Source organism: Eptatretus burgeri, chromosome 3 (genome assembly GCF_056783735.1).
Source record: "Eptatretus burgeri isolate ZD-2024b chromosome 3, Ebu_testis_v1, whole genome shotgun sequence".
NCBI classification, from domain to species: Eukaryota; Metazoa; Chordata; class Myxini; order Myxiniformes; family Myxinidae; genus Eptatretus; species Eptatretus burgeri.
The window spans coordinates 111078144-111101977 of NC_140963.1; the positions used below are offsets into that span (position 1 = coordinate 111078144).

General features: G+C 45.7%; 1 protein-coding gene and 1 long non-coding RNA gene across 10 annotated transcripts in view; both read right to left on the reverse strand.

Annotated features, from left to right (window-relative positions):
- Positions 1-6025: 6025 nt before the first annotated feature.
- LOC147030723 (uncharacterized) lies at positions 6026-9792 on the reverse strand. The gene is made up of 3 exons (XR_015056493.1): positions 7716-9792; positions 6410-6523; positions 6026-6160 (listed from the first exon to the last, which is right to left on the reverse strand). It is a non-coding gene; the product is annotated as an uncharacterized LOC147030723 (long non-coding RNA).
- Positions 9793-9921: 129 nt separating this feature from the next.
- LOC147030724 (rho guanine nucleotide exchange factor 11-like) overlaps positions 9922-23834 on the reverse strand; it is a 36211-nt gene continuing 22298 nt past the window's right edge. The window contains exons 18-24 of one of the 9 annotated variants that reach the window (XM_085875011.1): positions 19852-20001; positions 18214-18403; positions 17907-18064; positions 17427-17519; positions 12453-12677; positions 11572-11780; positions 9922-10093 (exon numbers count right to left, since the gene is read on the reverse strand). In XM_085875011.1, coding sequence (XP_085731137.1) covers positions 19935-20001 — 67 coding nt within the window. In that variant the 3' untranslated portion in view covers positions 9922-10093; positions 11572-11780; positions 12453-12677; ... (2 more) ...; positions 18214-18403; positions 19852-19934. Of the gene's footprint in view, positions 10094-11571; positions 11781-12414; positions 12678-17426; positions 17520-17906; positions 18404-19851; positions 20002-23834 lie in introns of all 9 variants that reach the window. The other 8 variants (XM_085875012.1, XM_085875010.1, XM_085875009.1 and 5 more) reach the window with 8 other exon arrangements.

Consider the following 23834-nt stretch of genomic DNA (forward strand, 5'->3'; position numbering starts at 1 on the left):
TAGTTTGGCTTTGTTTGCTGCAGATGACCAGAAACTATCCATATCTCTTGGTAACCTGCTTTCTCGTGTGATGTTACTGTACAAGACTGGGGGTTTCTGAGTTCGTCTTCGTCGTTCGCTTTCTTTCACTGATCCTTCCATGCACGAATCGAAGATAAAGTCAATGCGGGAAGCATTTTTGCAAACCCCAAGGATCATGCTCAGCAATTGCTTGCACAATTCTCCGAAGGTATTCATGGAGGAAGTTTTCAGCTTTCGCACATAAGCCATAACATCGACAATGTCTCCGGTTGGCATATCCGTCCAATGCATCGGAGCGATGTTGTCACCTGCTGTAATATTTGATTCAAGTTCTTTCACAAGCTCATGTTTTGTCGGTTTTTTCATGAGTCCATCCTCATCACTAAATAAGTAACTAGTTTTGACCAGATCATACGTGAAAACCTCTTGGGCATCATTCCCACGGACCCTGACAATGTCCAGTTGCTTCTGCGCAACACCTAACTCCTTCTTGTCCTGCTTCTGTTTCCTTTTTGGGGCTGATGCTTTCTTTCCCTCAGCACTTGCGAATGTCTTAACATTGTTCCTGTTGATTGTGTCACTCAGTCGTTTTGTCTTCTCCACCAGGCGCTCCTTTCTGAACGTGTTGTATAAATTCAGACCGGTTTCTTGAACAGACAATGGACTATCTTGAATCTCATCTGGCATGATAGCTCTGGTGAGAAAGTTATGAAGTTTCAGTTCAGTTGTTTGCTTCACCTCGAATGGATTTTCATAATTCAGGATGTATGCGATCATCTTGTCTACTTTGCATTCATTTTCTTGTGTTTGCCAACGACTGAATGAATAATTGACAGGAAGTTCTGTATTGTTCAACTGTACACCTGTGACTTCACGAAAGGTTTGATTTACCGCCTTCAATTCATGGTGAATGATGTTCCATCTTGTTACGAATTCTTTCCGTTTCGTATTGCCAATGATTCCCCCATTTGTCTTAGATGAGCGGTTGATTGTCTGTTCCAGACACATGTCGGCAGCAACAGCAGAGAATGGGATGGAAGAACGTTTCACAACAAAACGCCCAGCCATGAAATTGTCATGGACAACTGGTGCATTCTCTGGTAGTTTTTTAATGTCCTCCAGGTAGAGAGAACACCACCACAAATAGTCGATCAAGTCAAAGATGGCGAAATATGGCAATACTGCTTCAACTGATTGCAGGTGCAGATGCCAGTCGCCTTCTATGTCAGCCCTCACAAGGTCATGTGCAAACCGAACCATTTCAATAAACCTAACCCAGTGGAAGAATGTTTTGCTTTCTGCCTTCCTTTCCCTTTTAAACTCCTCGAAATCGTCGAACAGGTCTCCCGATAGTCCAAGGAAAGCGTTAAGGAGCTCCTTTCTTCTCGACTTGTTCTTTGCAGACACCTCTTGCTTCATTTCTCAAAGCAACTTGAGCGGCTCCACATATTTCTCTACGCCATGCTTCTCAAAGAATGCACTCCATTGGAGTCTCTCCATAGCCTCTGAAAGGAGAGTCATGCCTTCTCGGGATCGAACATAATGTGAACCTCCCAAGACAGCCTGGGTCGTATTTGGCCCAAATATTTCATTTTCGATCCATATACTCTCAGCACCACAACCACGAAGATACTTTCCGATGCAACCAAGTTAAATCTTAAGTAAATGAAACGATCCCAGGCAAAGAGTCAAGTCCTTGAATTCTCCTTGGCGCCACAACATAATCTCTCGTGTGATTCTGTAGACACCTTCATCGAACGCTACAGCCAAGTGGTTCTGACTTAGCTGTCCCAAGACGTTCTGAAAATTTTTAAGAGCGGTATACACTATGTTGTATTCTGTGACCGGGTGTGGTAGAATTGGCAAGAAGCCTACGATCCTTTCAGGAAGTTTGTCATCAGTGACAACTGAGTTGAAGGCACTCCAGCATGGCATTTGTTGTTCATCGCAGTCCTGTTTGATTAAACCTTCTTCTATATTTGACAAATTCATCCGGGCTGGTGACCAAGCAAGATCTTTTCCTTCCGTACCACATCCTTCACTTAATGTCGAGTTACTTACTAAATAGTCACTGGGTATCTCTCCCTTCTTTGTTGGTTTGAAGAAGTCCTTTAGCTCTTGACATTTTAGTGTCTTCTGAAATGATTTTGGACCATGAACTACACCAGTTTCCAAAATTCGTGGCTTCCTTTGAACACCATCTGATTTGTCCTGATATAAAACCGAAACAGTGTCATGAGTACCACCCAGACCCGATAGCGTGGCCTCCTCGTGATCAAAATTATCAAATGTGGCAGTGGTGAATTTCTCTGGATTAAGATGGCTTGGCAAAGGAACATCATCAGTTCCATTTGTGCAAACTAAGTCTGCCAAATCAGTCTGATACCGGAGAATTTCATCGTAACTCACTGATATTCCAAAATGGTTTCGAGAGGTGATGAGTGTTTTGCTCTTGCGTGTTGCGTGGATTCTTTCTGCGCACATCAGATGGAGTGGTGTCCTGCGTCTACCATTCTGGACCATGAAGTACAGAACCTGGAAAACTGACTTTAGTTTCCTCAGTTTTGGTGAATGAGCATTGCTGTTACTACTAGTTTCTTCATCAGAGGTATCGTCATCATCGCTCAATAGAGAGTTGTTATTGCTACCCACGCTGCATTCAAGATCATTTCTATTATAATTTAGTAACCCACACAAAAAAGTCATTAACTCATCTGGGATATTCATATTATCCCAGGAGTCCTGCAGATCAACAGAATCGCAAAACTTGTCTTGCAAATCAAAATTCAAGTCCAAAAGAGCATGCCCAATAGTTGATGCACATTGAGTGATGGGATTGATTGACCGAATGACGTCAGCCATGTCTGCAGGACTGGCGTTTAAGAAAACCATGGCACACTTATTTGCTTCTGTAGGCCTGGAAATGTTCAATTCCTGGCTATAGTGACTTTCAAGAAAAATCGAATGTCTCTGTTCGAAAACGTTTCCTAGGAATCGCTGAATCCATGAACATTGTTACGGAGGTCGCTTAAGGCGAAACCTTGTCCACCTTTCAATGCGAAATCGATGTTCTCGAACAACCTTGCAAAACATTTATTTTTTGCTAAACTATTGGATGGTGCGTCACATTTACTTTTCGCACGGTCGTATCTCATAAGATAATTTCGGATGCAGTTTTTGTGACAATATATTTCTGATCCAAAGACGGAGTGAACATCTTGCAGGTCACTTGTCCGATAGTAAACTTCATCTTGAAAGAATACCACAGCCTTTAGTAACTTTTCTGCGCGTACATCTTCACAAATCCTGAATTTCTGTCGGTCTCCTTTTATCTTTACATTGGCACACACCGTACGTTTCCTTTCAGAAGCCGGTATATCAGCAGATGGAGGAGCTCGTGGTGCAATTCTGGTTTGGGTTGCTCGGCTCACAGATCGGTTTGGGACCAGTTCAACTCCTTCCGGTTCTTCCGGCTCTCCCACCGCTTTGGACGGCTCTTCTTCAAGTTTAATCAGTGGCTTTTTGAGGGTGTACGATTTATAGCATTTGTTGTTCACATGATAGACAAACTGTTCATGATCGACTTGCTCGAGCCTCCTTGCAACCAAGTCGTTGCGTATTCTCGCAGCCTCTAGGACTTTCATCCGAGCCTCTGCGTTGTTGCCTGTTGATTCTTTGGTGTCAATCTGACAAATAATACACTTCTTGATGTCGACATCAACAAATTCTGAGCGGCGCCTCTTCATCGGAATCCCTTCCATTTCATTCAATGCCTGAAAAAGAGAGGTAAATATTAGTTGGTCTGTTACGAATGAAATGTGACGAGACACCAGTCAACTTCTCAGGCACTCTTTCTTATCCAGTTGCATCATTTTACGAATTGTTGGATAATCAATTAGAGCCCATGTACTGAAATTAACAATGATCCATTGTTTTTTTGTGCAAATTTATTGTTTTGAGTGAAATGCTTGACCCCTAAAACTTGTATAAAGACATCAAATTTATTCCTCTACCTCAATTCTGAACCATGACAGGCAAGATGAAAGGGCGCGGCAGCCATATTGGATTTCACCGTTATCCCATACTTTTTTAAGCCTGCAAATGATTGTAATGGATTCCTTAACCCCAAAAACCGAGGTAAAGACACGAAATTGATCACTCGAGGACAATTCCACATGGAGTTATACTGGTAATAATGACGCAGCGGCCATCTTGGACGCCATCTTGAATTACACCTTTCTGTCCCACATCTGGAATGTCAACCCAAGTTTTTTTCAATCTCCTCGGGGTCCCCTACAAGGATCAAGAGTCAAAATTAGTATAGGGGACATATGATTGCACACAGGACCCCCCTCAGCCCCAGGACTATCGGAACGGGGTACAAACCGAGATCGGTGGCAAAATCTCTCGCCTCCACAAATGCCCGAGACAGATCAGAGTTTTGAGAGCCTGTTCCCAGAGATATTTTCCACTTTTCGTTTTGTTTCACCAGAGCAGATTTTCAAACCTCACACCAGTTTCTCTCCCATGTCACGTCTTCATTTCCACATAGTTTTACTCATATCGCCCCAGTGCCGTATTTTCCAGCGCTGCCTTCCAAACATCAAAGCCTGCCAATATTTACATGGAACGAGCTGTCCTGAGGCCGCAGAACATCACACTGGCCGGCCAGGTTCCGACTCGGGACCGCAGACCAATGGGGCTCAGTTGCAAGGGTGGACATGAGGTGCGAGTTTGGGCAAGATAGCTCCAAAAGGAGTGATCTCAGGGGGAGTGAAGGCTCGACAAAGTCCCTCAAACTTTTTTTTTTCCAACCCCAACTTTCTCTTTCCCCCTCAACCCAATCTCTCTGTGTCTTCCTCCTTGATCCAGTATTGTAGTTCTGTGTTAAGTCATTGTGTACAAGTGCTCCGGGGTCGGGTATGATCGGTAGAGGGTAAGGGAAAAATGTATATGTGTGTATAATGTGCTTTACATGTGTTTTATACGTGTTCAACCTCTTTTCATGTCATGTTTGATTTCCCTCACCATTTTCTGAGGTGACAATCCCCCCGACCATTTGCTCTCCTTTGCATTTGTCCTCTGCATTCCTTTAATCATTCCTCCCGTCATTTTCCGCTCTTTACATTTCCTTGCTTGCTGTGGAATAAATTATTGAAGTGTTGAATGTGTCCTGATTTATCCTGCATTGCGTTGGTCCGAATATCATTCCCAGTGGGCAACATTGGTCTGAGTTCCCAATGGTAATGGTAGCCCACGTATGGCAGCATGCAGCATTGGTTCACGCATCCAAACTAACAACCGCATAGTCACAGGCACGATACCGCATAGTCACAGGCACGATTCCCCATCTGCCACGTTTGATTCACTGGTACGGTAAACCCACTTTGGGTGTGAGGATCCGGCCCGAGTTGAGGGTTCCAGTCGACGTTTGTGGTTTCTCGGAATATGTCACTCTCTTGGAGTTATCCAGAAGCGACGTCCCTAACAATATCTCGAAAATAGAGCCGAAGTAATCGTGAAAGAGGACAAAGTATTACATTCCAATGGATGCAAAGAAACGCATATTCAAAGAGCATCAGCAGCAATAACAATAAAAGTCGTTCATTCCAGAATTTGGGTTTTGTGAACACAAGAGATTTTTGTGAGAAAACAGTTGTGGTGAAAGGTAAATGAGGGTGATTACTCTGTCTTGTTGGATAAGAGTGAATTTGGTTGTTTCTGGTAAATAAAGATTCCGTGGCATGAGGTAACATATCAGTATTCAATTGAAACATGAGATTCCCGAAATTTGAATGGAACAAATCATCAACTTTCAAAACCTTATTTCTGAGAAATAACACATCAGTATGAGAGTGAAAACCAGTGTTAGTAACAATTCTGAGTGCTCAGTTTTGAATCAATAAAATTCTCTCCCTGTGGGTATTTGATACATTGACCCACCCAAGATAAAATTCCACAATTTAAAGAAGGTAACATTAGGGTAGAATATGACAGGGAACACATGTACTGAGAAAAACCCTTCAACTTGTTTGTTACACAAACATTTGGTGAGAGAAACTTGTGTCGATTGTCGGAATATCCTTTTGTTGATAAATTAGGATCAATGAACAAGCCAAGAAATTGAGTCGGGTCAACCCTGGTGTGATCAGAAAATATTTGAATTGTCAGTGAATAATATAAATGACTCGATGTCAAATGACTTTTGAAAGTCATTAACATGAAGAATAATAAGTGTATGTGTGTCTCCTCCATAACTCCAAAACCATGAAATTGAGCGGCTCAAAACTTTACATGCGTCCTGAGGGAACTCTGAGGGAGTACATGATTGAAAACTGGGTATTTTGGTAAATTTCAACAACCCTTTTCAAGATAATTAACAGCTTACCTTCATGAAGGCTTCTCCTTGGTGAACCCAACTTCATTTTGCAGGGGTCTTTTAATTTGGCCTCCTCAAAAAGCCTTGCCTTGGAATCAGGGTCCACTCTCATGGTGTTTTGTTCTGTCAATTTGTGAAGACAAACTTTGAACATTCGGTTGTCGTGATTGATACTTGGTGCTGATGTACACGAAAAATGGGAAAATGATGATGATACCTGATTTAATAGGCGATGATGCATGTTTGAAAATATTGTCAACTCGCAAATACAATGTGTCGCTTCGCTGACTGGGATATTGGGGGTGGAGGGGAGAAGAGACAGGAGGGACAGAGAGGAGGGAGGGAAGGCAGAGAGTATGGAGAGAAGGGAGGGAAACTAGAAGGGGGTGAGGAAGGGGGGAAGAGTGAGGAAAATGCGGGGGTGGGGGAGGTTGGGAGAGTGATGCCTCACTAAACATGCTATACACTGTGGGAGGGAGGGGTATGTGAGAGAGAGAGAGAGAGAGAGAGAGAGAGAGAGAGAGAGAGAGAGAGAGAGAGAGAGAGAGAGAGAGAGAGAGAGAGAGAGAGAGAGAGAGAGAGAGAGAGAGAGAGAGAGAGAGAGAGAGAGAGAGACAGAGAGAGAGAGAGAGAGACAGAGAGAGAGACAGAGAGAGAGACAGAGAGAGAGAGAGACAGAGAGAGAGACAGAGAGAGAGAGAGAGAGAGAGAGACAGAGAGAGAGACAGAGAGAGAGAGAGAGAGACACAGAGAGAGAGAGACAGAGAGAGAGACAGAAAGACAGAGAGACAGAGAGAGAGAGACAGAGACAGAGACAGAGACAGAGACAGAGACAGAGACAGAGACAGAGACAGAGACAGAGACAGAGAGAGATATAGATATATGGCTGTGAGAATATGTTATGCTTCAGGCCGAAGTCACATTTGCTCTTCGGCGAGGATACGGTGGCCATACCCCCCCCCCCCCCCGCTGAATTAACAGAAACGTGCGGCGGCCGCAGAGTTTCTGCGATGGCCTCAGGGTGGCCCTACGCCGTTTGGCTATCTTTTACAGGGCGTAGGGATCGCCGTGGAATTATAACGCGGAGTTATAAATTTTTTTCATTTCTTCGTTGGCCGTAGCAATTCGACATGCCGTAGTTGTGACGTTGTTGTGTTCCACGTCGACCGTACATAGGGCGTACGGTGGGCTTGCATTATTTGTGCGGCCTCCGTTGCCTCTTATCAATGAAAAATGAATTTTGCCCGAAAACCGAATACATTTTAAAAAACCGAACACAACGAAGCGTTCATGTTTGTTCACGCGTCTCCCCCACCTGTTCGAGCCGCGTCTTCGCGCTTTGTTCATTCAGTTCGTTGGTGAAAGGAAGTCCTCGTGAAAGGAAGTCCTCGTGAAAGGAAGTCCTCGTGAAAGGAAATCCTCGTGAAAGGAAGTCCTCGTGAAAGCATCTCTCATGTGTCGATCGGTACTTTTCCTCGTGTTTTCACCTTGATTTGTGCTGTTTTTTTTTTTTTACTCATCTTGTGTTTTAATTAATAACAAAAAAGCAATCCGATCACGTGGTGTGACGGACTGTCGGGCAAGGATTTAATTTCACAGAAAAACCGGTTGAAATTTGGAATATCCATGATTACCTCAGCCCGATGCGTTTGATGAAAGTGATTGTGGTTCTGGGGGCATCATGCTTGATGAGCTGCCCTGGGGGCATCGCTCGCAGAGTGTGCGAGCGATCAGAACCCAGGCTGGAGCTCGAGCCTGTGTGGACCTTTGGATTGGTGATTGTACCAGTTTACATACAATACACCGACACCGAAGGTCATTTACTCATCTTATTTTACCTTAAACATGGGGAATTTCAGTTGAAAGTGTCTTGAAAGTGGGGTTTCTTGGGGTCCACGAACGGATTAATTCACTCCATTATTTCTTATTGGGAAAATAGTTTGGGAATCGAAATTTTTGCAATCCGAACAGCCTCCTGGAACGAATTCAATTCGGATTCTGGGGGCACCATGTACTGGTATATTCCGAACTGTTATACTTTTATTTCAGTAAAAAAAAGAACTGGTATATATCCCCACTCGTTACCGTCCGTCTGGCTGCACGTTCACCTTAGGGTCCCCCTGCGGTCGCCTTGCGGGCACCTTGAGGCTACCTTGCGTCTGCCTTGAAAATTCTATAGCCGCTGCAGGGACGCTCTGAGGTCACCGTGCGACATCAAATCAAAGACCGTACGGCACCCCCACGTTTTCGGTCTCCATAATTTCTAAATATGCCGTGCGGCTCCCCGAAAAATAAAAACATATGTGACTGCTACATTGTGTGACCGTGGAAATACTGCGGCCGCTGTATAATTGTGAGTGGCCGTAGATTTTTGAGACCCCACGGTCGCCATGGCAAATGTAACTTTGGCCGAAACAATCATGAGTCCTTAGTCTGTGTGTTCTTCTACATCCACAAGGTTTACGACTCAGTCTGGAAAGAAGGCTTCCTGTACAAGATACACAGACTCGGCATCAATGGCAGAATGTTCTGGTGAATCCGTGATTTCCTATCGAATCAAACTTTCCAAGTGAGAGTTGGTCAAGCCCTTTCTTCTGTGTTTCCCATGGTCAATGGTATCCCCAAGGGTAGCTGTCTTCGTCCCACCCTTTTTAACATCATGATGGATGATGCTGCCTCCTCTTTAGTGTCCCGCAGCAGGATATCTCCATTTGCGGATGATGTTGCTATGTGGGCCCGGAGCAGAAGCCTTCAGTTTACGGCCAAAAAACGCCAGGGAGAGGTTTGCAGGATTGAGCAGTGGGCCCAAAAATGGGGCTTCTCGATTTCTGGGCCCAAGTACAAGTTCTTTATTTTCTCTCGTAAAAGGAAGGTCAAGGATTTATCAATAAAAATTGATGGCAATTCTATTAAAGCTTCCCCTGATGTTTCCTTTCGAGGAGTTACTTTCGATAAGGGCCTTATCTGGAGACCCCATCCTAAAACACTTGGCGGCAGATGTGCCAAAGGCCTCAACCTTCCACAAAGTCTTGCAGGTACATCTTGGGGAGCTCATCAGGGAAGTCTCCACCTATATAAAACCCTCTTCCGCTCCCAATAGGATTATGGCAGTCAGGCCTTTTGGGTCATGTGCAAAACCAACTGCAAAAAGCTGGAAACCATTCAAGCCAAAGTGTACGGTTGTGTCTGGGTGCTTTTAAAAGCACGCCAATCTGTGCCCTGCTCGCGGAGGCTGGCGAGTTCAAGTCGATGTGTCGGTTGATGGAGTTTTCACAGGAATACCACGCCTCGATAATCTCACGGTTCACCTTCAATGATGCTGCGTCAAGGATAGCTGCCTGATCGCATAAGAACGTGTGTGTGTGTGTGTGTGTGTGTGTGTGTGTGTGTGTGTGTGTGTGTGTGTGTGTGTGTGTGTGTGTGTGTGTGTGTGTGTGTGTGTGTGTGTGTGTGTGTGTGTGTGTGTGTGTGATGTCCACCTGTACATGCAGTGTGACATGCAAAGAATAAAACATTTGCAATTGTGATTTAATGTACTTCTTTATTTCAGTCAGCACGTAACAAAGCGAGCACACAAGCATTCTTCAAATGTCAACTCCATGTTGGAGCTTCCATGAAGACCTTTGGAAAACTCGATAGGCTCTGGTTGATTCAACCATAATCTTCTTGCAGTTCTTCTTCAAGCCGCATAATCTGTGGCCAAAGCAACAAATCCACAATTAATCTTTTCACTTCACAAAACGTGCAATGCACAAAAAACAAAAACGTTTTACAAACTGATTTTCGAATCGTTAATGGAAGTCAACACAAGAATTCTCAAGAGAGATGTCACAAAACTTCTGTTAAACCAACCAGGCTACAATAACTCAGGTACAACTTTCCATTAAAACCACAAAAATTTCAAAATTACAAAAACTCTCAAGTTAAGGTCTCTGGTATTCCATCCCACAGAAAAGCCACAGCGAATAATTATGGAGAGGTCGGCAGATGCTTGTCACCTTCCCAACTCATCCACCTACTTTTATCATAGTTTTCCACATCATTTTGAAACATCATGTTATTTATCATTTTTGATCCTGTCTCTCAATGGTGAAGAATGACTTGAGAAATTTTCGTATCCACATCTCCATCTTCACCAAAATCGAACCAATTCGTCCTTGTCACACACCCAACCTATCGACCAAGTTTCATCCAAATCTATCAATAATGTTTTGAGATATCCGAGTCACAGACAGACAAACAGGTGCAGAAGTGATTTTTATTGAATATATCTGTTTGGACCTTTCAGTAACGAAAAAAAGCATTAAAGAATTGTAAGCAATTGAAATAAATGAAGCCCACATAATTCATTGTCCGAGCCGTGAAGCGAGAGGCCTGAAGCATGTCTTCTGTGCACGTGCACAGCTTACAACATGATATTTATCTTTACTGCTTACTTGCTAAAAGTTACTCCCTCTTCAACTTCACTTTCGCAAGAGACTACAAAGTCTTTTGTTCTCAAATGCTCCAGCGACAATATTTGACATTGAAATGTTTTACTCTTTTGAAATGACAATGAAATGTGAGGGAGGCAGAAAGCACGAGCATTGTAAAGTTCCATTTCTAAAAGTCAGTTGTGCGTGGAGTCAGGCCAGCTGTGCAGTCAGCCAATGGGTGAAGGACACAGCTTGACAAATTAGGTGTGCTGGCCTTTGGCCATATTATATGTCACGTGATATGTGTTAACCAATGAGATTGCATAGAAATGAAAAAGCCAGAAAAGTGATCTTTAAATGCTCAGGTGATTGATGAAAATACCCTGAGGACAATCACCAGATCGATGTGGGTTGTGTGCCAAATTTGATGGTTAGCGGTCCAGCAGTCCTTGCAAAAAACGTGGACAGATAGACATCCGATGAATCTTATTCATTAGATTCCTCCATCCTCCCTCATCTGCCTTTCCCCAAAACCCCAAGTCCTCTGTTTTGAAGGCTTATGACTGGACTTTTTATTAAAATTCCACTTTAGTGCTATTATTAGAACAAAACTAATCGTGGAATTCTTACTCATTACAGTCACAAGTTTGTCATTGCAATTCTGCCTGCATTCCTTGATGTGCAAAAAAAAAAACAGCAGACCATCAACAGAAACGAAAATCGAAATATGAAAAACAATCAAAACAGTGTACTTGCCTTCACAAGCCGGTGTCGTGATGAAAACTTAGACACTTCATTAATGACAGACAATGCTTCGCACAATAAAGTTTTTCCACATGTGCAAGGCAATGTTGAAGTGATGAATGAATGGAACAAGTGTTTTTTTTATTCATGGCGTGGATCATCCGTTTCGTTTCATGACGTTTCATGACGTGGATCATCCAATGTCAACTTCGTCAGAGGCACTGAGGAAAAAAATTCATAAAATACTGTTGTGACAATACACAGGAGGGAATGCACAATTTCTAATCAACAGCATTTGGTTGCAAGCTGCTCATTTGTTGTTAGACAATTAAATAAATACAATTTGGCAACATTATGCCTGTGTCATATCCACATCCCAAAATAAAACCAAATTGAAACGAGAAGGGCACTTGGTGGAGCGCATACCTCCGCCATGTAATGCCTGATCCACGAGAACATATCGGGCCCAACACATCTTTGAAATATCGTGGTATATATCGTTTTTGGCCATATCTCGCAATGGTGAAGAATCACTTTAAAAATTAAATAACTCTCGTATCCAGATACAGATTTTCACCAAAATCAAATCGATTAGTCATGGTCACACACCCAACTTTTCCACCAAGTTTAATCTGAATCCATACACAACTTTGAGATATCATGCTATCTATCATTTTTGCCCTATCTCTCAATGGTGAAGCATCATTTTGAAAAATTATCGGATCCAGATCTTCACCACCAAAATTTAATCAATTCCTCCTCGTCACAAATCCAGTGTGCCCATCAAGTTTTGTCTGAATCCATCAACCATCAACCACCCACACTGGTCACCCATAAAACAGATGGAAGGACCACCTTCCTAATGGTTGGTGACAGCTCTGATAGCTCCTTACGGTTGGAGACAGCTCTTGACAGTTGGTTACAGCTCCTGACGGTTGATTACAGCTCCTGACGGTTGGTGACAGCTCCTGACGGTTGGTGAAGCTCTTGAGGGTTGGTCACAGCTTTTGAGGGTTGGTTACAGCTTTTGAGGGTTGGTTACAGCTTTTGAGGGTTGGTTACAGCTCCAGACAGTTGGTTGAATGAACATTTGATTGATTTGAATTCATCCATTTCATCTACAAGGAAATAAAAAGTTATTCAGTTTATGTATTTTTTAAGTAATAAATTCCTTGTTGACGTTTCAACCTGTCCGTGATTATCATTTCCTTCCATTGATCCAGCATCGTCCAAACTTCAACAGACTGGGAGGTAATTCCCAAAATAATTAACCTGTCATCGTCAGCATGCACAAGTGGTAAACGCTCAGCTGCATTACTTAAGATCCAATCAAGATAAGATTTGTGCATCGCCGAGGGCGCGTTCCCGGTCAGGAGGCCACGTGACCTCAAATTAAATGGAAAATGAGACGGTGGACACTGGAACTCATGGTTAACTGATAAGCATTCATGGTTGTTAAGCAATCCGCAACACCACAAAGTTTACTGTGAGCGGTGGCCCTAGGTCCGGTTCTTCTGAGGAGAAACGATGATTAACCCCCTCAAAATACATTCGGTACCCATGACCATAACAATTTTCACATATATGTATATATATATATATATATATATATATATATATATATATATATATATATATATATATATATATATATATATATATATATATATATATATATATATATATATATATATATATATATATATATATTGTTACGGCTGTGGAAATTCGCATTACACCTTAAAGGGCCCTCAGGTGAGATATCTCCAGAGGTACATGTGTCGTTAGCCCAAACCCGTTGTATAGAGGGAATTTATGTGATCCATCTGGGCTGCGACGCTTTGAGTTAGCCATTTCTCTGTTCTGTCTTTAATTTCAAACAAACAGCATCTCAACAACCACGCCATCCCCACCACAGCGCCAACCACACGACAACGACGCCACCTCCACCACCTACGCTACCACATCATCGCTTCTACAACGATTCGCAAACACCACCACCTTCGCCCTTACCTTCACAACTTCATCCCACATCATCGCTTCTGCGGCCATTCCCAAACACCACCAGTCAACACCAAACGTCGTGTTCCCGGAGCCGTTCGGCCATGGAGGCTGAACGCGTCGATCCGCGGATCAGGAATGCTTCACACCCACTTCTCCTCCGTCCAATGGGCAAGCGCGAGGCGGCTTGGCCCCGCCTCCAGGCGGTGTAGGTGAATTCCGTCCATGTCCGACTATGCAAATTTTAGGATCAGGGAGGTTCACGCCCATTTTTGCCCGACCAATGGCTGACCGGGGGGCGGTGTGGCCCCGCCTCCAATCGCGTCCTGATCCGGGAATTTGCATATCGGCGCCTCCTGAGAGCTATAAAATGATGAGCGCAAGGCGACTCGTGAGGAGAGAGTGGAACTGGGAGTAGAGTGTGGAACTGGGGAGTTGGTTGTGAGAGAAGCGAGAGGCGTGGAGCGTGGAGCGTTGAGCGGTGGGAAGCGGAGTTGAGAGTTGAGCTGGAAGAAGAGGAGTGCGCACGGTGGAGCTGCAGGCGGCGGGTCAGAGCAAGGGAGCTCAGGTCTGAGGCAAGGAGGACGGCGGTCGGCGACGAGGTTGCGGTGTGGGGGATCGCTCGTCTCGTCGCGGGACCCAAGCCAGCCAGCCACTCCCGTCCCCCAGGGCATCAACAATTTCCCTTCCCCCGCGCTGAGATAGTGCAAAGGGGGCCCCGTTGCTCCCCCACCCCAAACGTGGTGCCAACGAGCATGCCAGGGGCACGGAGTCGGGGTACAGCAGCGCGGACACTTTGCGGCTAGCCCGTCAACGCATCACGAGGATGCGGGTAAGACCTCCCCGGTCTCGCAGACCTGGCCGCTCCTCGAGGTCCCGTACACATTTGGCCTACGGGCCAGTCTGCCTCCTTGTCTGTGAGGGTGGCTTCCTTCTTTTGCTTTTGTGTAAATGTGTGTTGGCGCCGTCTGTGAAGTAAAACTGTGTAAGTGTTGCCGTGTGTACGCGTATAGTCGGTTTTAACTGCTTTTCTTACATTTGCTTTTTGTGCATTTTTGTATGGCTGTATATACGTGCTTTCCATGTGTCGTGTCATAAAATGCTTGTTTGTTGAACTGTGCCCGTTTCGCTTCTTCTTTTCTCTATTGAATCTCCATCCTGCTTCACGTAAGGGGTTCGTAGTGGGTGCAACATCCCGGTAATTAATCGGAACCGTCAAGGCAGACGATAACACCACTCGGTTATCACTGTAGCACGGAACGGACCACTTCAGCGGTTCGTGTCCAGAGTCGGCCTGTGGCGTGGTACGATCGCCCGGTCGACCATTCACGCAGGTACTTAGGTAGATCGAATTGGGCGAGCAACCCTATCCTGCGCGGGTGGGCAATTGGCACGATCGTGGTGAGGTTAAACCCCCACCCGTGACTAGCTCCCGGCGTTGTTCCGAGAGGGTCACGAAGAAATTGTCCGTCTGGTGGGCGACGTGTCGCGATTCGAGTTACGTGGTCATTCACACGCCGGCGGGCGCGAATTTGCAACAATATATATATATATATATATATATATATATATATATATATATATATATATATATATATATATATATATATATATATATATATATATCCCTCTGTTGTAAGAGGCGACCAGGGTTGCGTCAGGAAGGGCATCCGGCGTAAAACATGTGCCAAATCACTATGGGGATCATATGGATGATCCGCTGTGGCGACCCCAATCCGGAGCAGCCGAAAGAAGAAGAAGAAGATATATATATATATATATATATATATATATATATATATATATATATATATATATATATATATATATATATATATATATATATATATATTGTTACGGATTCGCGCCCGCCGGCGTGCTGACGGCCACGTAACTCGAATCGCGGCACGTCGCCCACCGGACGGACAATCCAGTCGTGACCCTCTCGGACTAACGCCGGGAACCAGTCACGGGTGGACCTTTCGGTCTCACCGCGATCGAGCCAATCAGCCCCCGCGTGGGATAGGGTTGCTCGCCAAATTCGACCTACCTAAGTACCCACACGGAGGGTAGACCGGGCGGTCGCACCTCGCCGCAGGTCGACTTCGGACACGGGCCACTTAAGCGACCCGTTCCGTACTATCGGGATAACCGAGCGGTGTTATTCGTCGACCTCGACGGTTCGATTAATTATCGGGCGTATTCAGCCCACTACCAACCCTTTACGTGAAGCAAGATGAGGATTCAATGAAAGAAATGACGAAGCGAAGCGGGAAACAGTTCAACACAAAGCACATTTATTCGCGATGAACGGAAAGCGCACATATACAATTCCACCAAAAGCACATAGAAAAGAAGAAAAACACAATGCAATTTTACACAAAAAGCAAATGCGACAATGCAGATCTAATACCGATTACGCAAGCACACGGCAACACTTATACAATTTTACTTCACAGACGGCGCCGACAACACATATCCAAAACCAAGAAAAAGAACAGAGAACCCTCAAGGATGAGGCGGGCCTGAGGCCGAGACCGGGTCGGGCCTACCCGTCTGGTGATGAGACGTGGAGCGGCGATGGTGCCTCAACTCCGCGGGCCTCGCGGACAGTGTCTGGTAGGGGGTGGGAAAGGGGCCCCCTTGGTCGCACTATCTCAGCGCGGGGGGAAACAGGAGGGGTTGCTGATGCTCGGGGGAAAGGAGGATTTCTACTCTGCCTCGAGTCCCGCGACGAGCGTCTCCACCTCGGCCAGGTCGCGCTGTCGGCCTCCCTGGTGTGCAGCTCCCGGCACGACGCGAGCACCCTCTCGTCTGCCCTCGCCGCCTCTCCACAGCTCCGTCCCCTTTGCTCCGACTCCAACGCACACGACGACGACCAACTCCTTCTTGGCTTCTTCTTCCCAACTCCACCGCCCGCGAAGTCTTAACTCCTTGTTCACTTGACTGATGAACGCGGTCGCTTATATCAGCCCCATGGCTTCGCTCTCTCATCTTTGACCCCCTCCCTTCGACCTTTCACCTCGCTCCCCATTGGCCCGAGAAAAAGTGGGCGTGAATGCTTTTTGATCCATAAATTTGCATATATCGATCGCCCTCCAACGCCCTGGGGGCGGGGCCAAATCGCCCCTCGCTCACCGATTGGACGGAACAAAAGTGGGCGTGTGTCGTTTTTGATCCGTTTTTGAAGTGGAAAATCCGTGGTTTTGTACACGCTGTTCGGCGCGCGCCCTGCCCGAGTCCAACACCGGTACCCACAAGCGGCGCAAGAACGGTGGCGATGCGACGGTTGCGAGGTGTGACGTGAAGCGGCGCCGCGGTGGGTGGTTGATGTTGATGTTGTGGTTGGTGGTGGTAACAATGGCGGTTGGTCCAAAATAAAGATAGTAAAAGAAAAACGGCTATCCTGAAGAGTCGCAGCACGCATAAATGACATGTATTCCCACTAGACAACGGGTTTGGGCCTAACTACACATATACTTACCGAGATATCTCACCTAAGGGACCTGAATGGTGGTTTGCGAATTTGGTAACCACAACAATATATATATATATACATACATATATATATATATATATATATATATATATATATATATATATATATATATATATATATATATATATATATATATATATATTGTTGCAGACCCGGGGTCGGGGGTGTTCCCACAAGACTCTCCGGAATCGCAGGCCATCACAAAAGAATAACTGTGAATTGGTGGGTCGTGAATCGACCACAAATGCCAATAAGTCGACCACATGACTTGTATTGGGCTCCTCCGTCTAATTAATACCGTTTACCTTAATCTAATTACTGGAGAACACACCCTCAATATACACTTGCTCAAACCGGATCATCTTACCAGATCAGATTCAGTCGAGCGGAACTGCCCAGCATGTACCGGCAAGGAAACAGATCGTTGGGGAATAACAGCGAAGCTCGGGTGCAGGCCATGCTGGACCAATGAAAGAAAACAGGAAAACGAGCTGGGAACATTTCTCTATAACACATGTATTTACAATCGAGCGAGGAAAAGTATGTGGCACAGAGAATGGGGTTTATTTTTTTATGTACAGCAGGGGATAGCAAGGAATTTGTGGGGTGTGGCAAAAGGCAACTTTTAAAAGACAGAGCAAGATTATCCCGACTATCTTCTACAATCTTACTTCATCTTGGACAGGCGCCATCAAACACACACACACACACACACACACACACACACACACACACACACACACACACACACACACACACACACACACACACACACACACACACACACACACAGAGTGAGAGAGCAAAGATCGAAAGAGAAGGGTGAGGTTGAGCACCCTCCAAATACCTGGCATGGTCGGCTGACCAACGTGGACCATGACGCTTCGGGAGGGTCGTTGGAAATATATTGGTGTGTCCAGTGTGGGAGTGAGGAGGTGCGATGTAGGCGACATTAGTGTTACGGTGTCTTGCCAGAGGAAAATGGGATTGCGAGTCAGTAATGTTCTTCTTTGTGCATCCACAGAAGACAGGATAGAGGGGTGGACAGAGAGAGCAGAACAGATGTATGAGGAGAAAGATCCCGAACCTAACCGTTTAACAGTCTGTATGTGAAGCATGAACCTCTTTGGGATGCTCTGCCTGAGCGTTCCCACCTTGTGATATGGCGCATTATATCCTGCTTATTTATTCGCCGGGGCTCAAGGCAACGTGCGCTCCGCACTGGTTCGTCTGGCTGCGCAGGGGTGGTGGGACTTCGACAGCAAGGCAGGGAGTGTCAAAGGATGGCAGTCACCTCGGATCAGGTTCTCGAGGAAGAAGAAGCTCTCCAAGAAGAAGCGCATTCTGGACGGCAATCGGACACAAATAATGTTCTGAAGAAGAGGCTCGAATGACTCCACGCTACCCTTTTTATAAGCCCTAGGTGAAGGGTGGGGTGAGGAACGGAAAGCGACGCACTGTGGGCCAAATCCTGCACTTCTGTTGGGCCACAGCGGCCCTAGCCATGCCCTGCTTGGCTCTGGGACCAGAAACCGGCTCAGATGCCTCCCAGCACCGGCATGGCTCGAAGCCCATGACTGATCATGGGGCATGCTCCCCAAGCCGGCATCCCGGCCCTGAATGTGCACCAAGTGCAGCCTGAATGTCGGATGACAGCGGGCTTTCTTTGCCACCCATGGGCTCCTTCACGAGTCAAAATGTACACCCGGGATCCGAACCAAACTCTCGGATCACCCTTCTGATTCACACTCAGGACCCGAACCTCTCCTCATTGCTCTCGGTCTTGCCGTGGCGTAACGACTGGATGAGGGCTGTATCAATTCCGGATGCTCACCCGGGACGTTTCCGGTGAGACGCGGTGGAGCTATTGGCGTCTCTTGCATTGTTGAGCATCGCGCGGCACCATGCACACTCTGACGCATGGTGCTCCTCAAAATAGAGTGGTGAATTGTGGTGATGCAGAGGTATGTGGGAGAGCGGGAATATTTTTCCTATGTGCGGGAGGCGTTTGTGGTCAAAGTGGTGAGATTTGATGAGTGAGTTGTGGAGTTAGGTGCGGTGCCAGTTGGGAATTGGCATGCAGATTTAAATTTAATAATGGCACGCGAATTCTCGTGTGTGGGTTATTTAGTGTGCAGCAGGGATGGGGATGATCCGAGCCACGGAAGGCATCGCGGCGTGCTTTTTAACAATTTCCCATTGAATGGCGTGTGTGCATGTATGCTTCTCATGTACTATGGCAAAAAGGAAAGGGTTGGAGTGCAGGTAAGAGTATGAATCAGAGATCACTGTTTGTAGGGCACCATTGCCTTGAGGCATGCCGTTTTGCATACAACAACAACAACAACAACAACAACAACAACAACAACAACAACAATATATGTGCATAAATACATGGTCTCGGCTCATGGAAGAAACCGCTTAACCTCACTATGTCAAACTTTAAACATATCATCCGATACCCAGGGTGCACACAGTGTGAAAATGATGAAGACATGGGTCACGTGGTGTGGCAGTATACAATTAAATCTTGAGATGTATATCGAGGATGTGAATTGATCACATGGGGCAAGCATGGCCTCAATCTAAGCTGTGTTGACAGGTAGAGCTGGCCACAGCACTGCTCAATTTACAATACAACCAACCGATGAACAACTTCCATTTTGTCCGAAGCTGTGAAGAAAATTCAAAGGTAAATGTGACCGCAGCAAGAAACGGAGTGGTGCACTGGAAACGGGGGTAGAAAAAGGTGCAATGATAGAATGTGAGGGGAGTGAAGCTGTGGGCAATACCTGGAAGTGACATTTTCAGTTTGAAAACATGATCCTCATGACTTTTTTTCATTGTGATGCAGACATGGTGGGCCCTGCAACTTCTAGAAGTGGTCGGAGCAGCCATGTAGCTTTTGCTTCTTGCAAGCTTCCTCCAGGAAGTGCATCCAGCTGCAAACACAAAAATGGATCTTACTAAAAAACAGAAGTCGATTCTGTGCTCATTGAAATCTTTTACCTTTTTAAATTGTCTGAACCTAATGTAGACCAAATGAGTTGGGCCATCGATGAATATTCAACAACAATTGGATCAGAAAACACATATTTCTGTGAAAATTATTGGTTGAATTTATTTGAAAACTCTTTGATTTCCTCTCCATTTCATGTTTTTACTGAAAATTAACCGATGAAAATAAACCCTCTGAGATTTTCATTTCTTTATGAGAAGCAAAGATTAAGTATTATAAGTGGGAGGTGTATACTTGTGATAAATGTATTTTAAACAAAGATAAACTCGTAAAACGTCCGAGAAAAATCATCTTTTTTATCATTATATATTGTTTCGGTTGTGAGGTCGATGGAAGAATTTAATGGAGAATTTAGGATTTAATTGGGTTTTTTGGTCCGTGGACGTGTGGGAGACATGTCAATGTAATTAAGTAGGGAAACTGTGAGCTTCAGTGTCAAGTGTCACCACACGGGGGGGGGGGGTGTCGTGTTTTCTTTTTTATATACAATGTCGAAGCTCGAAGGAGAACGAACACACAATGCACAACAATTGGGACAGGAGGCAAGAGGGGCAGGAGAGGGAAGGACAAACGGTGGGGAACAGAGACATTCGGAGATCTGTGGAAGGGAGAGAGATGGGGAGGGGAACATGGGGTAGACAAGATGGACACCACAGAGACTTTCAGGAAGGAAGGCACAGAATTTGAAGGTGGCGGGTTTCGGGTGGATTAATGGGGGTGGAAAAGATTGTGGTTTTGGATGCTGGAAAAGAAGAGGTGGGGGTGAACAGCTGTTTTGAAGACCTTGAGGGAAGAATGGGATTGAAAGTGTGTGGGAGTTTATTCCAAAGGCGGGGAAAAAGAGGAATGAAAGAGTGAAGGTGAGGAGTGATTTGCGATTTTGGTAGTTCTACCAGAACTTGAGCGCCCGGCGGAAATATAGTGGGGGGGGGGTGGAACCTATTACAGACAGAGTGCAGGGTGGAGTGAGACCAGAGAGGTGACGGTAGAAGACAGAAAGACCACCAACCTGCCTGTGGTGAGAGAGTGAGACTCAGACTCAGAGAGAGGCCCAAAGACTCAGCCTCACCATGGGAGATACCAATGATCCAAATGCGTTGGTTGTCACAGCGTGAAGCCGAGAAAGGTGGGGTTAATGGGAAGGTGTTAATTAGCTGGGGTTTAAGAATAAGCTTCCCCAGTATATAGTTGTCCTCCTGTGACCTTTCCTGATATTTTTTATGACCAAAACCATGATGGGAAACAAGCAAACGTGCCGAGCAGGCAGAAGCCCCACCTCCCAGGGTGATGGCACGCAAACTCACGCCCCCGAGGCTGATGATTGATGGGCGTGATGTCAGAAGCTCGCCAAGCAGGCAGAAGCCTTGCCTTCCCGGGTTTCGTGCGAGCAAGCCATGCCCCGGAGACGAAGGATGATTCGGTGTGACGTCGAAAAAGTGGGGTTGGTTGCACATTGAAGGAGAGTGGAGTTCAGGTTAAGCGCACGCACGAGGCAGAGTTGAGTTGAGGGAAGGAACACAAAAAAAAGAAGTTCAAAATGGATGGAGTTAGGAGATGGCCTGTACGAACAGGGCTTTAAGGCTGCCTTTCCCTCGACGCACAAAGAGTGGGGCACGGTTCTTGTCCTCCTGTTGAGGCGATCTGGCTCCCATGGTGAAGCAAGATGCTGGCCTTTGGCTCTTGGTTGAGTTGTGAAAAACGGACCACGATCCTCGTGTTTGTCAAGTTGAGGTCGGTGACGACGATCGATGCATGAAGTAGCTGCACTGGGTCTCTGAGCCTTGGTGTTGAGTGCCACTCGTGGATTGATTGACATACGTTTGTCCTGCTGCGAGAGAAGCGACTTGGCGCCATTTTGCGTGCGTGTGCACGTGCTGGTGGAAGCGCCTCAATTCCAAATTCCACAAAGACAGCTGTGGGCCAAGCTCGCGACAAGAATAAAGGAAGGGTTTACGTTTTATTTTGCTCTCCTTTGTATTTAAGTCCATGTGAAGAGGTGCCTCAACTTTAGGATTTATTTACTTCACGTTATTATCATTACCTTTTGAATTGTTGTCCTTTGTAAATATTTGCCTATTTTCTTTAAATGTGCTCATTTTGACAAACTGTATCCATGTATTTTTTGTGGGGTTCGAGTATAATCCACCCCCCCTCCCCCACCCCCCGTGCTGTGTTCCTCTGCCCCTCCGCCATTGCGCCCTTTTCCGGCATGCACGCATTCATGTCAGAGTTTCAGCTGTGGGTCTCCAAGGGAGAAGTTCAGCCATCCGGGGGCTGTTAACCGCCCGTCACCACAAAATTGGGTCGGGGGTTAAACCTGAACCGGCCACCCACGCGACAAGATATTGTTGTGGATTTCAGAATCGGATCCAAGTAATGCACACAACATCCGGGTACTCAGACAGATATTTCCATAAATGCAGGTTCAGAATCGACCCATCCCCTTGTCTGGTGGGATTCTCACTCTTTGATGCGTTGCAGAAGGGTAGAGAACAGATTTCATTTCTTTCTTATGGGATAACCTTTTCCTCTTTACGACACGTTCATGACGTATGATTTTACATCAGTTTTAATTTTCTGCATGAGCAATATTCAGCGTTCGTGCATGCGATAGATTACCGTCGGCCCAATGGAGACTCATTCTATTCTCTTTCCGTCAAAACACATTGGCTTGGAAATCGACGACTTGTTTACACATTTTATTTGGGTTATCATTTTAACACTGGACTCACAGGACATGTGAGTCATTAAACACCTCACAGGCTTTTCCTGAACACTTTATTCTGACTCAAACATGGCTGTGGTCTCGGATCATTTACCTCAGGCATCCACATTTTTCCATCGGGATCGACACCCAGTTCAGCAGCTCTGTGGACATTAACTGGCTGTTGTTCGTGTCCTGCTGAAAAGAGAGGTGATGGTTTCCCATTTACGTTTCATTGTTCCAGCAAATGGCTGCTAGCTGGCATTCGTCCAGCGCCCCAAGAATGGTGTCGTAAGCCAGGCCTGTGTTAATCGGTCGACCGTGCCAGGTATTGAGAGGCCGTTAATTCTCATCTACTCTCCTTCTCTCTGGCTAACAAATCTTCTGTGTGTGTGTGTGCGTGCGTGCGTGTGTGTGTGTGTGTGTGTGTGTGTGTGTGTGTGTGTGTGTGTGTGTGTGTGTGTGTGTATGTGATGGCACCTGTCATGGCATAAGTTAAGATTGTAGAAGATATCACGGGATAAGTCTGTTCTGTGTCTGCTTTTGTAAATTGCTTGCCTTTTGTCGTTCCCTACGAATTCCTTGCTATCCCTGCTGTACATAACAACAAAACCCATTTACTGTGCCACATACCTTTCCTCGCATGATTGTAAATAAATGCTTTGGATATAAATGTTCCCAGCTCGTTTCTGTCTTTTCCTTCAATGGTCCAGCATGGTCCGTATCCCAGAAGAACTGGGATGTTGTCCCCCACCAATTTGTTTTTCTCACCGGTACATCCTTGGCAGGTATGCTCGACTGCATCTGATCCGGTAAGGTGATCCGGTTTGAACAAGGCGTACCGAGTATTTACCGTGTCCATATTACCGTATTAATTACCGTGTCCAGCGGTAATTAGATCAAGTGACCATTTAATGTAACCGGTTCCATTGGACGGAGGACCCTCAGTCACGTGATTTGGTTATTGGCGTTCACGGTCAGCTAGCGACCCGCCGCGTCACGGTGTTATCCGTGTGTGAAGGCCTGCAAATCCGGAGAATCTGGTGGGAACC